This window comes from Neomonachus schauinslandi, chromosome 1 (genome assembly GCF_002201575.2).
Source record: "Neomonachus schauinslandi chromosome 1, ASM220157v2, whole genome shotgun sequence".
NCBI lineage: Eukaryota > Metazoa > Chordata > Mammalia > Carnivora > Phocidae > Neomonachus > Neomonachus schauinslandi.
The window spans coordinates 180298346-180313479 of record NC_058403.1 but is presented as its reverse complement, the minus strand read 5'-3'; the positions used below and the strand labels follow the sequence as shown (position 1 = coordinate 180313479).

At 39.5% G+C, this 15134-nt stretch overlaps 1 protein-coding gene across 1 annotated transcript in view; it reads right to left on the bottom strand.

The window, feature by feature from the left end:
• The window catches only part of SUCLG2 (succinate-CoA ligase GDP-forming subunit beta), a 263732-nt gene that overhangs the window by 17570 nt on the left and 231028 nt on the right, over window positions 1-15134 (bottom strand). Inside the window, exon 10 of the mRNA XM_021695237.1 lies at window positions 2146-2266. Coding sequence (XP_021550912.1) covers window positions 2146-2266 — 121 coding nt within the window. The remainder of the gene's footprint in view (window positions 1-2145; window positions 2267-15134) is intronic.

The following is a 15134-nucleotide window of genomic DNA, read 5'->3' as shown; positions in this document are numbered from 1 at the left end:
GTAATTTCCCTTTTATTGAAATTATTTTTATAGGGATCAATTATGTCGCATTTACATTTTTAAGAAGATTTAATTCATTCATATGTCCATATGGTGCAGACCTACATTTGTAAGGCAGAGAGTCTCAGGGAGAAAGGTGAATGGCAGAGAGTGAGAGAAAAAAGAAATAGAAAGAAAGAGGCAAACAGAAAACAAAACAAAACAGGCTGCAACTATTCTGGAATCTTGACCTCAAAGGATAGGGATACACAGCAGGGTCAAAATATCCCTGGACTTGATCTGGAGGGGAAGGTGTCTAGGGAATTATGGCACTGGCACAGAAGCTGGGGAAACTGAGCTGTCCCAAGAACAGCACTGCAGAATTCTACTCCTGGGGCTGCTTGGTCACTGTAATCTGAACTTGTTGAGCAGGTGGACAGGCCTTCGGCACAGGTTCTCATACCGGAGTGCCTGTTTTTGCATCTCTACTACAGTGGTTTTCAAAGTGTGGTCCACCGAACCCCAGGGGAAGTCCCTGACGTAAAAATTACTTTTATCATAATAATAACAATACTCTCTGTCAGCACAGGGGCGGGTAAAATAACTGGCATGTTACCATGGAATCAAAGGTGTGGCACCAAGCTGTAGGAATGGCCACTGTATTTTCACCACCACGCACTTAGAATAAGAAGTTGCCACTTGCAAGTAAGAATGTCCTTGATGGACAGTAAATGAATATTAATTTTATTAACTCTCAACTCCTGAGCACAGGACTTCTGAATACTCTGAGTGACTGAGTGGCAAGTACACATAAAACAAGTCTGGTGTATCCTGAACTACGATGGTTGTTCTAAAAAAATGCGTTTGTGCAACTGTCTGAGTAGCAAGCTAAACCACCCACTTCTCTATGGAACATTATATTTTCTTGGAAGAATGACGGACACACTGTGGTTACCCTGACTTAGGAATGTGGCACCCATTTTCTCCAAAACGAGTGAAGCGAGGCTGTCACTTTGAGGAAAACAGCTGACTGTTGTGCGGCTGATGATAAAATTTATACCTTATTTAAAGTGAAAATTAGATTTCTGGAAAAGCTGCATCTACCACCTTGATAGCATCCCAATATTTAGACGTTTTGCCGATGAGAATGGTGTGATAGGAACAAATACGAATTTTTTGATATTGTGTGTAGAAATGTGCCAACCTTTGGAAGATCTGCATAATTCAATATTTTTCCATTTGCATGGTACTGCAAACCATACATGTATAAGATCCATTTAATGTGCAAGACAGATCAATTGATTTTTATATAACAGAGTATGAAGTCCACTGAAATACTTTCAGATTTCACATAATACTAATCTTTAAAAAGAAACTATAACTTATTAACTTTAGTGTAGTACCAATAAAGAAAATTCACAACTATATGAAATGGTTATTAAAAACCCCTCCATTTTTCAAATAGGTATCTCCATGAGGCCATATTTTCCTCACACACTTCAACCCAAACAACATATTGCAACAGATATAATGCAGAAGCAAATATTAAGCTAGACAGTAAATAAAGGGATTTGCAAAAATGTAGAACAGTGCTGCCATCCTCACTAAAATTTTTAAAAGATAGTTATTTTTCATAAAATGTATAGCATATATATTTATATATAAAATATACAATATAAAATTATTGTTGGAAAAGTATTTTAAAAGTTCCAAGTAGTTATACCTGTTAACAAATTAATTTATTAATTCAATAATTTAATTATGTAATCAATTAATACCGACAGTTATAACCCAACATAAACCTGAGCTCTTTAGGGTCTTCAATTTTAACAAGTAAAGGAGTTCTAAGACCAAAAGGTTCAACAACCATTGCTCTCCCATGATGAATAAATCTTGGAGTAGCATTTCTCAGAGTGTTTCAAAGCACTAACCTCATAAGTGATCCATACCTGAAATGAGTTGAGAAAATCTGGAGAATCATAACCTATGCCAATCTTGGAGAGAGGCAGTCCTTACCAGCCTGGTAGAGACTCAGAGAAGTATTTCTGCAGAACATCTGTTTCCTCCTACTTAGCCCAGTGTTTCTTTACGTTGTCTCAGGAAGTCTGCATGTGCAAAACATGCTGGGCACCTGATCTTGGGCACTGTGGAAATCTACTGACTCACCTTCCAGCCGGACCACCAGGGGCACCTTGAGTTCCAGCTCTCGACAGGCTTTGGTGATCCCATTGGCAATGACGGCACAGTTGACAATTCCACCAAAAATATTGACAAGGATGGCTTCCACCTGAAATCCAAAATAGGAAGGTGCCCGTCAAAACGCTGTTGGCCGGCATTCTCAAAATTAACTGCTTGAGCAATAGAGACAATTAGAATAAGACTTGTTGTTATTGCTGTTTTTTTTAACCACAGAATATAAAATATAGGACAAAAGGCCCACAAAATGTTAAAAAAGTTAAAATTTAGTACTGAATCAGTAAATAGCAATATATATCATGACCCTATTAACTCATATTCTCTGATCACTCAGTTCTCTGAACTCAACATGAAATCAATCACCACTCATTTATAACATACTCTATTCTGCTTTTTCTTATATTGTTGTCTAGAACTATTCCTTTATGAGTACTGTCATTTAAAATTTTATGTACTTATTTCTTTCCCTCCCCCATGTTTTATACTTAAATTTTTATCTGTCACAAGCTTTAGGGAGTATTTCAAAAGTAGGAACGTAGTGATTATTTGTTGTTTTGTTTTAGTAGGTAAAGATTCAAGTTTTTTCCATGCTTCCTTATTACCTCTTTGATATGCTAGAGGTATATTCTCAAAAGCCAGAAATAGTTTAATTATCTTAGATAACATTTTTGATTAAAAAAATGAGCCCCAAAAGAATGAGATACAAGCTCACACCACAAGTAAGGATCTGAGGAAAGTTAAGTCAGTGACTGGAAATATTTCAGAAATGTAAATTTAAACCCATCATGTTAACCTGTTTGTACGTATTCCATATTCAAAGGCATGTGGGCAAAAAAAAAAAAAAAAAAAATAGACTCGTACTGACTTGATAAATAGGTATAAGAAAATCCTGTATAATTAACAGAAGAACAAGATAATGAAGAGAATTCATTACCTAGATTAATTGATAACACCCACAGAAAATGGCTATTCATCAAGCCGGAGGCATCAAAATTCCAATGATGGCATCACAATTAAATTAGGGTACACCAAAGCATATATATGTGTGCTGCATGCCATTTTAAAATCCTATTATTTCAATATGCTAAATTAACTTCACAAAATATATGAGGAGGGACACCTGGGTGGCTCAGCTGGGTAAGCATCCGACTTTTGTTTTTTTCAGCTCAGGTCACGATCTCAGGGTCGTGAGATCAAGGCCTGCATGGAGCTCCACGCTCCACGGGGAGTCTGTTTGGAGATTCTCTCCCTCTGCTCCTTCCCCTACTCTCTCTCTCAATTAATCTTAAAAAAAAAAAAAACATACAAGAATGTCTTACATGTGTTCTGCACTTAACTGTTTCAGAAAGTACCAACATGAACCCTTATTTTAAATTTTGATTCTTGCCTGAACCCTATTCAGTCAGCCCAGTGAAGGTTAGCCCTCTGTAGCTAATAAAGCTACACAGAGAATTCACATGATGTGCTCCGAGGTTACACAGCTAACATGTTGCAGTGGTGAGGCTCAAAGTCAGCTCTCATTCTTCATGCATGCCAGCTACTAGCACTGGAAGCCTGGGCAAGGGACATACCCTGTCCTGAACATGGTTTCTTTATCTAAAAGGAGGGAGTAACAGTCCCTAGTCTCTAAGGTTGTTGAGAGGCCTAAATGAGGTAATACACATGAAATGCTCAGCACATGCCTGTAAGGAACTTAACGGACATTTATACATGCATTTATTTCAGCAAGCAACAACGAGCATGGACAAGTTACCTAGACAACATGTAAGAAAGTAGAAAACCTCTCTCAGTACACTACAGCTATGCTGAATTAGAACAGAACAGAGGCACACACTTAGTGAAGCTCAATAAAAAGGTAACGTCTTAAGAATAAAATAAATGAGCAATATTTTTCAAACCAATTAGAGATTGGGGCCACTCCCCAAACAGAAACCTCCCATTACCATTCACAGCAGGCTGACTGGTAAGCAGAAGCTTGCTTTCTAATGACAGCTATTAAATGCTGTTAGCACCGGGGCTTGGTACAGCAGTAGTCTCCAAATAGCTGTGGGATGGAGAGGATCTTGCCAAAACAATGGAATAAAAAACACTCAAGAGCAATAATGACTCCACGGGGCCCGAGAGAGAAACTCGGGAACTGCTGAGGCTTATGCAGGTTTGTGCACAAGGACTAGGCTTTTCTAGTAAAGTACACACAGCCACATGTACATCTCTGCCATGTTTCAACCTGTACATTCTTTAAAGATGAATTCAGAGGTCAACAATTTCTTGGTGAGCTTTTCCCGCCTCATCAAGTTAGGGTGAACGGCTTGGTTTCATCCATCTTTATAGGGTAGTTACAGCTCACACAACAAACGCATGTGAATTCACCTAAATAGGAAGGAGTAGGGGAGTGAGAAGGGAAGAGGCCCAGGACCCCACGACTCAGTGCTCTTCCGTGGGTGCCTGCCCTGCAATGAGTGTCAAATCTGAGCTCTGGATCTGGTGGTGCTCAGCTTCCATGAGGCTCTCATATGTCAGTGTCTCACAGCATCGGGCATTAAAAATAGATACCCTTCATTCAGCAACTTGTACCTGAAAGTAAGCCAACCACGTGCACTGGCACTGAACCCAAGGAAAAACCCTTTTTTCCAACAGTGGAGGAATGATTAGTTGCCTTTGTTAGACTCACTGAGAAACGGACTGTTGTTCTCCCGTGGAGTTTATTCACCTCACCCTGCATCCCCATCCCCAGTGTGCAACTCCCTTGTGGGGATCGCCTTTGTGCTCCTCCACAACAAGACCATGTAGTTTGTCCAGCGACAGCTAGCGCAATCCACGACATGGCATAGTCATCTAATAAATGGTGGTTTCAAGAGTGAATGAATTAAATTAATTTCAGTAGATGTTTAATGACCATCCTCCTTGTACCGGGTACAGAGTGAAGGGCTTAGGATATGGAGATGAATAAGATATCATCACTGTCCTCAAAGAATTCAAAGACTAGTTTGAGAGCCAGACCAGTAAAAGGGCAGTTACAACCCAAAGTCTATAGATGATTCACAGAACTAAGCCCAGGGTGGGGCCGCGATGCAGACAGCTACCATGGAAGAGGTGATGTTCTGGTCAACAAAGAAAGGGAAAGAGTAGGAAGTCAGGTAGCAGAGAGCAGCCAGGATGAAGGCAGAGAGGGGTTACCCAACTTAGTTAGTTCAGGATCTACAGACTAAATGGGGAAGTAGCACAAGATGGTATGGTTACAGAGTTGCAGGTGCCAGAGGCCAGGGATGAGAACTTGGCTCTTTTTGCTTACTCCTTCCCTTTCCAGAGCTGCGTGAAGGCAGGTGTTGAAAGCAGCCTCCCTTGGAGGGGGCTAGAGGGGTAGTTGTAGGAGAGGCAGGGAGGGACAGAGAAAGAACAAGCACATGAGCAAACATGAGCTGAGAAATACAGTCCATGGGAGAGCATAAGAGAAGGAGGGAGGAAGGGAGAGAGGGAGGGGGAGAGAGAGAAAAAGAGAGAGAGAGAGAGGCTGAGAATGCAAAAGGGAGAGAGAGGGAAAGTTGGTGTGGAAGAAAGAAGGAGAGAGTTTAACCAATACTAACAACGCAGTTAGGACCTCTAAGAGAACAGGAAGACACAGCAGTACTCACAAGATGCTTAGCTCAGGGAAAGGGGATTGTTTAGAACACCTGCTGCACCACAGAGCACGGAGACGAAAATCACCACCCAGGGTGGAGGGAAGACCCCACTCCACCAGAGATGATGCCATTCTTTCCCACTATAAAGTAATTTGCTGCAGTCACGCACTTCAGTGGAAATCTGATTTAAGGTTTCACTCCGGGCCAATTTCTATAATTAACGACTGTAATCTACAGTCTCAGACTGAGAATGAAATTAAGACGGTTTGAAAATGAAAGCCTCATGACATCATTATTATTATTTAGCATTTATAAAGCATGTCCAATTTTCGATGTGTGCCTCACGTGTCCATTCGTTATTACAATCACTAACTGTTGTTCCATGACAATACCAATAGCAACTCTAAGTAGTCTTTTTGTTTTGTTTTGTTTTCCTGGCAAAGAGAATGTTTAAAAAAAAAAAAAAAGTCAGTGGTTAGGTATATTTAGGTACCAAGAGACTTTCCTGGAAGATTCCTAAGTGCTTTTACGAACAGGCTTTTCTGAATTCTCAGGTGAGAATTACAAGGGTTGCTATTTACAGTTTCAGAAAAGTTGAAGATCATCTAGTGAGGCAGATCCGGTGCCAGAAACACTGCGAAGGCCCCCAGCCCCCAGATGGCGCCTCCCACGCCGAGGTCTGCGGTGGCTTGTTGGCAGTTGTGCAGGTGATCGGACAGCCAAATCCGGGTTTTTCAAATGTCTGTGTGTGTTTGACTTTGCAAAATATACTCTGGCTGCAGATTTGAGTCCACAAATAAAAGTAAAGAATGAACTTCAAAAGCAAAAAGCTTTATCAAGCTCCTTTCAACCCCGAATAAACAAACCAACCAACAGAATCACTACTAAAACCTTTTTCGGCAACATCATCTTTTTGAGTATCTGATGAACGTTAGGGAACCCCAGACAGATTAAACTCACACACACAATAATATTTTTGGATAATTTTAGATTAAATCCTACAACCAAACGCTCCTTTAGGATTTGTCCTCAAAGGCAGATAATGGTAAAGGATAACACATAGCGTCTGTGCGTACGGTAAGAGTAGGAGTTTCAGGGGAATTGTGAGTTCTCTGCAACTATTTATAAAATGCTGTTTGAATGTGTACTTTTCTGGGAAAAGTGTCCATAAGAAAGCAAGAGTAATAATAGTTACAAACAACAATAGCTAATGTTTACCGGGCATTTAGCAGATGGTAGACAGGATTCTAATTATTCTACATGTATTAACGTGTTTAACAAATGAGTAGTATATGAGGTGGGCATAATTATTTTTCCACTTTACAGATAAGAACACAGAACGTACTAAAGTCCTGGAGAATCACTGGGTCCATCACTTCATCTACTGTCAAATATCTTTCAGAGCCAGCAAACGAGGACCTACAATATGTACCATGCTTACTATTTCCCCATTCATTACCACCGCTGACTCCACCGCAAGCATGGGAAGTAGGGGCTGCCTACCCCATCCTCAGATGAGGAAAGGCAAGTCCAGAGAGATACAAACAATGTACTAATGATGTAGCCAGCATGTCATCAGGATCAAAAATTCAGTTTTCTTCAACATTATCCTACTTTTTTTTTTAAAGACTTTATTTATTCGACAGAGAGAGAGTGAGAGAGCACAAGCAGAGGGAGCAGCAGAGGGAGAGGGAGAAACAGGCTTCCCTCAGAGCAGGGAGCCCGACGCGGGGCTCGATCCCAGGACCGCGGGATCATGACCTGAGCCGAAGGCAGACGCTTAACCGACTGAGCCACCCAGGTGACCCTATCCTGATTACTTTTAATGAAATGCCAGATTGCTCAATGAAAAGTGAGTCATTTTTTCAAAATAAACTTTTGAGGGCCTATTCTTTTCTGGGCACTCTTCTAACCATTGAGTGTATCCAGTAGCTAAGCTGTCAAAAGATATTTAAAGAAAAAAAAAACAGACAAAAATGTTCTATATTTGTATCTAAAGTTGCAAACTGTAATAACAGTTATCGGGGGAGAAAATAGGGGGTACTCTGAGATCACAGAACAGCACCCACGTTACACTGAGTAGTCAGGGAGGGCCTCTCATAGGCAGTGACATTTAATCTGGAATCAGGAGGACGGTCAGGAATAGACTATGGAAATTAAGAGAACGATGAAGAGTAAGTACCTCGAGACAAGAGGATATCACAGGCAAAGATAGAGGAGCAAAAAATAACATGGTGGATTTGAGAAACTGAATAGAACCCAGAGTACCATGTACCTGGAGCTTGAGAAGTGGAGTGGTGGGAAATGAGATGGACCACCCTTGGCTGGGGCCAAATGACGCAGAGTCTTCACAGAATAAACACCATGAGAAGGAGTTTGAGAAGCTTCTGGTTTCAAGACAACTGCACAGCCTTCAGGTATGCTGGGAAGGGAACTATCATTCATTCAGCCTCCACAGTATATTTACATTAAGTTTATAAGATGGGTTTAATGACCTCCATTTTATGAACTGCCTGAGGCTCACAGAATTTAGGGTCTCCTAGCTGTTAAGAAGTCATAGTTCAAACCAAGGTCCGTTTCACCTTACCATAATACGTGGGCAATCTTACGGGTGCCACTGACATATACCATACATATGGGGGCTGGCAAACATTCTCTTAAGGGATCGTCAGTAAATATTATAGGCTTTGTGGACTAGGCTGTGTCCCAACTACTCAATTCCGCCATTGCTGCATGAAAGCTGTCACAGACACTATGTAAATGAACAGGTGTGGCTGTGTTCCAATAAAACTTTATTTACAAAAAAGCAAGTGGGCCAGATTTGGCCCATAAGCCATAGTTTGCCACCTCCTGACACAGACATGATTTGATTCATGGTTAGCCTCAAGTTCACTGCAACCACCACCCTGCCGCCTTTGCATCATTTGAAATCTCTCTGGTAGAACTTTTCATATCTTAAGTTCTCTTCCTTTGTTGCACCATGTTCTTGCCATCACTGTAGTAGCGGCTGATTAAATGAATGTGTCCATGCCAACTTTAATATCATTTCTCTGAAACAAAGTCTGTACCTTTCACAAATTCGTAAGCTGTCTTGAATGCCTCTTCATTATTCTCTTTCTCTCCCTAATGTTGGCTGGAAGCAAACAAATAAAACTTCACCAATAAGCAAGCCATTCTGTGACTGGTATTGCAAATGGTTAAGGACTGTACTGCGTTTAAAACATATTGTAGTATATACATTAAGCACAGTCAGTGCAACTACTGGGTTTTGCCTCTGCTTGTTCTAATTCAGCATGCTAACTTGGTCCCATTACAGTAGGAATGCAGAGAAAAATCAAGCAAGCATGTTTATACTAGGCGAGATAAGGACATTTTTTTAATCACAAGTTATTTTAATTCTGAATGTTGTTCTTGGTTAAGCATCTGTTTTTGTTAAACTGCTTTTCTCTTTTTTGTTATTTTTATTTTCCTACTGAATTCTAATCATGTCTTCTAATCCATTGGCAGCCAACGAAGGAAAATAAATGGTGAAGGAAATTAGATGCAGCTTGGATAATTGATGTTTGTATGCCTGGCTTTAATAAAAATACTCCGCTAAATGAGAGGGAGGTCTATATGGATTCAGTCAATAAGGAAGTGACTCAGGTGAGGAATTCAATCTTGGGTTTTGTTGTAAACTTACAAATAAGCCGACAGCTCAGTTCAACTGGGATGAGCTGCTCTGGCTTGCTTTTCTACTTTTGGTTTGTTCTTGAAATTTGAAATTATTTTCTTTTGTGTGAATTTAAGCACTACGATCGCTGGGTTGAAGCAAATGACACACCCTCTAAATCTCTAGGAATGATAGGAGAACAAGAGTATTTCTTGAAGAACTCACCCTCTCACTCTGCCCTCTTAATTTCTTTGTGAGTTCACACAATCCAGCCTGAATCATCTCAGAATCAAAAGGAAGTATTTTAAACATCACCCTTCCTACCAAACATTTTGGCATTTTTAATTAATTGAGATAAACCTAACCATTTTATTCCTACTCTTCAGTCAGTTATTCCAAAACTGATAGCACGGAAATAGCACATGTGGATGAAAAATATTTGGATGGAGAGCCAAGTTTCCATTAGGCGTGATGTCTGAGAACAGCCAGAATGAACTGAGAGAAATGTGTCTAATTTGTCCTTGATCTATTCTCTTCTTCCTGAATTCCTTCTCGAGTTATATCCTGAAATCTTCTCCTCACTAAAATAAGTAAAATGGTATGGAGGAATAACATGCATTGCATGTTCATTTTCCTAGGTGCTAGTAATTCCCCTAGGAAGTAAGCTGAGGCTCAAAGAGCTTCAAATAACTTGTTAAAGGGCACAGAGCTGGGAAGCAATGGAGCCATAAACTGGACCAAGCTAGTCTGACTTCAAAGTCCATGGTCTTTCTCCTTCCGCTAGCTATCTCTCTATAACCAGTGACTTCCATGATTAGTCAAAAGCCCAGCTCTACTTTGCTTCTATTCTAAATTTCAAGGGCACATTTCTGAGTCTTATATTCTAGTGCCCACATATTTCTTGCTTTGAAATCTCAGTGCCCCATTAAAATGGATCAGAGGTCAGATATCTTTTAGAGTTTTGTGGGCCAGTGGGTTTTGGTTCTGCACCACCCAATGTTTCCTGTTTACTGATAAAAGTGTTGTCCAGAGCTTGTGGTTTGCAATCCCTACTTAGATGGGATTATAGAGTGATGATGATGCTGTAAGAGTGGATCCTGGCCCTCAAAACCTAGAGTCTGTCCTGAAATAGAATAGATGTCTCTGCAAGACCCCTCTCTGCAGACTGAAAAGCCCTCTTGCTCATTTCTGTCATGCTGAAATTTATCCCTTTGCCACTGTTATTATTAGAATATAGAAATATTAACTATTTCTAACGATGATCAGTAAAATTCTAATGGAGAATTGTATCATTTGAGACATAATTGTTGATACAGATTTTAAGTATTAGGTGATGGAATGGTCACTGGAAGGTACAGTAACTCTGTGGGGCTATTTGGAGTACTGTGTTGAGAATAAGGTTAGGGCCATGACCTGGTTCAGTGGGAGGGATCTGCCACCTATAAACAATGCCTGTCACGGCAGTGGGGGAAAAGAGTCACATCAGTTGTGTTTTATGTTTGTCTCCCTAATCTTCGAGTCATTTAACACAAATTTTGATAATCAGAACTGCATGTCAACATTGCCATTCCTTTACAAAGAAAAATTAGACAGTAAGGAAACCTAATTCACATCTAGCATAATCATTACAATTTCAATAATTATGTATGTTTAAGTGTATATAAACCAAAAAAAAAAAAAATGAGTATCCAGCACTAGATAGGATAAAGGCATCTTCCATTATAAAAACTGGTTATTTTATTTTATTTTATTTATTTGAGAGAGAGGGAGAGGGGGGCAGGCAGAAACAGAGGGAGAGAGAGAGAATCTTAAGCAGGCTCCACACCCAGTGCAGAGCCTGATGTGGGGCTCCATCTCAAAACCCTGAGATCATGACCTGAGCTGAAATCAAGAGTCAGATGCTTAACTGACTGAGCCACCCAGGTGCCTTGGTTATTTTAACAGGTTGAAAAAATACTATGAATACTGCACCATAGAAATTATAAAGCCATACTTCCTCCCCAGATGAATGCCTGTTAGAAAGTGAAAGCTTTCCAGTGTGTGTCCTGGGAAGCTCTAGGCCTATGTAATGTTTTATGAAAAAAGTCATCTGATGAAATAGTATGGATTCTAGCTTATGAGAGCTTTAGCAAACAATCTGTGTCCTAATTTGCAACATCCTATTTTAGTCATTTTCTACAAGAGTCAAAAGGATGGAAGTTTGATCGCCAGTGAGTTCAGGAGCTGGTGTATTGAGTGTTTGAATGGCACATGGACCTAGGGTCCTTCTCCCCAAAGATACCAATCATGTCACTATTTGAATCATTTTTATAAGTAAGTGTCTGCAAAACTGGAAGGCTTTTGTGACTGAGAACACCAACCATGAATGCCAAGGCCAGTCCAAGGATTCTTGTCAATACAAATGGTTCCCTACTTGCTAGTAAACACTGTGGCTGGGGTTAAGTCAGCTATTAACAGGAAACAGGAAAAGGAAAAAAAAAATCTAAAGATGGAAATATTGGCTGGCATTATAAGCAGGCACAGGAGACAAGAAGTTAAAAGGACTGAAGGACACAGGTATTTGAGGGAACAGCACAGACGTGTTTTTTATCCTTTGCAGAGACATCTCCCACATCCTTTTGAACTGAGAATCAGAACCATTGTTAAGATTACAAAAACCACTTGGATACCTAGATGGCAAATATAAGGTTCTTTTTGAGTGTCATGTGTTCAAAATAGCTCTTGCAAAAACTTCTATGATGTGTAATTTGGCCACAGAGCTATCTGAAACTAAAAGGAAAAAAAAGAAAACGAGCAAGGAGATTTTGGTCTTACCCATTCACCAGGAAGCATCAAAAGGCTTAAAAAAAAAAAAAAAAAGAGGCATACAATTCTCACTTAAGAAATCAGCTATCAGAATTGACTGTTAAGAATCATTTTGGTTACAAAACTGCTTTCCCAGCTTAACAGATAACTGCTTTCAAGGGAGGATACTCATTGCTCATAATGTCATATCTATATATTATTTGTAATGGGAGCTACATTGATGCAGATTAAGAATATTTATTGGCACATTCTTCCTGAGTAGTATTTTGTCCCATCATTTCAGACTTATGTCACTTGATGAATGTGAATATGTATATTCCATCATCATTTGTTAGAGAGTTAATATAGAGAATACCCATAAAATTGGCAACTTGGTAGAAGAGCCATTTATTAATCTATAAACAAGATGTCTATCTATCTACTGTTGCAACATAATAGTCTTCACAGGATAACTGTTCCTACAAGAAAGGGGGGGAAAATGCTTCCATGGGTGATTTCTTTGCCTGTATTCATGACTGACATCAATTAAACAAAATTAGCTAAGCAGACAGAGCCAAAACTTAGGACCACAGAGATTCACACTTCACGCCATAGAGAAATGGAGATAAATTTAGTTAATAGCAAAACCCACTGCTTCTGTAAATAACAAGTCTAGTGTAAGATGAAGGTGGCATATAATGATTCTGTGATGCTTCATACATCTGTTCAGATAAACCCATTTGATTATTTAGTTTTCTGAAGTTACAAAGGATTGACAAAAATTTATATCAAAATCACTAATAGATAAAGAGGTAACTGGGAAAAGTCAAAATATAAGCTTCCAACTAAGATCTTAATAGTTACAAGCTATGTATTATGTACTAAAATTTATATTAAAATTTTTATATAAAAATTGTTACCATTTTTACGTAAAATAAAGCACATTTTAAAAACACATACATGTTTCTTCTCATAACAGATCTTTCCAATATATTTGTGAAAATCAGTTTACTGCCAAAAATTTTCTCTGTATTTGCTTCCAGTTTATTTTCTAAATTCCCACTCTTTTTTCATCCCAGTAAAAGGACCTCAACCTCAAACTTCACACCCAGAATCTTAAACACAAAACAGTCATTGAAGATAATATTTCTTAGCATCAAAAGTTTAAATTCAGGTAAATCAAGCAAAACAAAACGAAACAAAAAACCTCCAAGAAAGTTACCCATTAAAACCTCTGTAATTTTAAGATCAACATCCCATTTGAATTAGGGTTCCTCTAAATTGCCTGGACAGAACTGATGCCCGGTAGTATTTAATATCAGGAGGAGAGGAATCTACGGAATTCATTTTTCAACTCCTAACAGCATCCGATATCACTGTCACCAAAAAATATCCTGAGCTATACACAATATTCTAAAATTACTGTGATATTACTGTCTGACCTTGCTGTAATCTGTTGTGTGGAAGTCTGATTCATTTATTTAGTGGTTCAGCAAATGTCAGAATACCATGTCTGGAGCAGATTACTCCCCACAGCCTACTAGGAATGAAATGTAACAAAACTCATTTCACCTCAAAGTGGTCTAAATCACTGGCTGGCCACACCCTCTCCCACCCATGGTTAACCTTTTGTGGACTTCAGTGGAGTTCTCAAGTTGTTAGACTTAATTTACAAAAGGATTCCCAAATATTCTATCCCTTGAGGCACATGTTCAACCAACTATCAAAAAGATGTTATTTGGGACCTGTGTTACAGATCCCTGTGACTCTCCTGACCCATCCCACCCTTTTCCACCTTGCTCCTCTGGAACCTAGAAGGTTGACTCTAGGGACCACAGGAAGGGGCTCCTTTCTCTGTCTGGCATCTGGGAAGCCTCTGCAGGTGCAGATGGACCTGCAGTCCGGGTGTTCACATTCCTCCAGGTTCCTCCCAGTGAGGCTGTCTTGAGTGAGTGTGTCCTTCCACAAAAGGTCTTAAGATGCGAACACCCTAAGAAGGCCTTCATTACAGACATTTTATTCTAGTTAAGTGACCACCCCGTTCTCTCTTCCTTTTGGTTTAGGGATCTAAGTGGTCCTAGGCTGCTAGCTCCCAATTCCTGCACTTTCTCTTATGGTTCCTATACTCCCTACCCACACCTTCACTATGCATTTCTTTGCAAATAAATTCTCCTCCATATACCATGAGTTGAGTGAATCATCATTTCCTAATGAGAGTGATAACAACATCCTATTTTGACCAGCCCAGCTTGAATTTGAGAAAGTCCATTCATCTGAACCTTCTAGAACTGGAAGGTTAATTGTTTGTTTAGTTCTCCTTTCTCTATAACATACCCGCAGTCCTGAGTTAAATAATGAAATAAAAGTAAAAAAAAAATTGTGAACACTGTCAGCTCAAGCCATTTTAATGAGTATTATCAAATACTTCTTTCTCTGGTTCTTTTTGGGAGATGGCTAACACCTAAGAATCTGAAATTATTGCTCATTAACTGTCTGGATCTACACCCAAGGTAAAGGCAGAAAGAGGAAAACAAGCCAAATGCTTTATTACCTTGGGTCCTGTCCATTATAAATGACAAATGATAGTTTGTTAGGTGAAAACGAGCTTCTCAGCACTGAAATGGCTCCATTTGGTTTATTAGCTGCAAACGAAAACTAAGGAAGGACCATCTAGAAGATGACTTGCAAATCTTATTTTCAGCATAATGAAAGATAGGCTCAATAAATCTGAATCCCCATGTGGCCTCCCAGTCTGTCTAAAAGCAGAATACAAGTAACATGAAGACAAACCTGAAAAGATTGTCATTGAGCTGTTAATAGTCAACAATAAAATGTACCCCAAGGGAATATGTACAGGGTGGCTTAACAACCAAGAAAAAAATGTAGGCAAGGGAAGAGAAGCT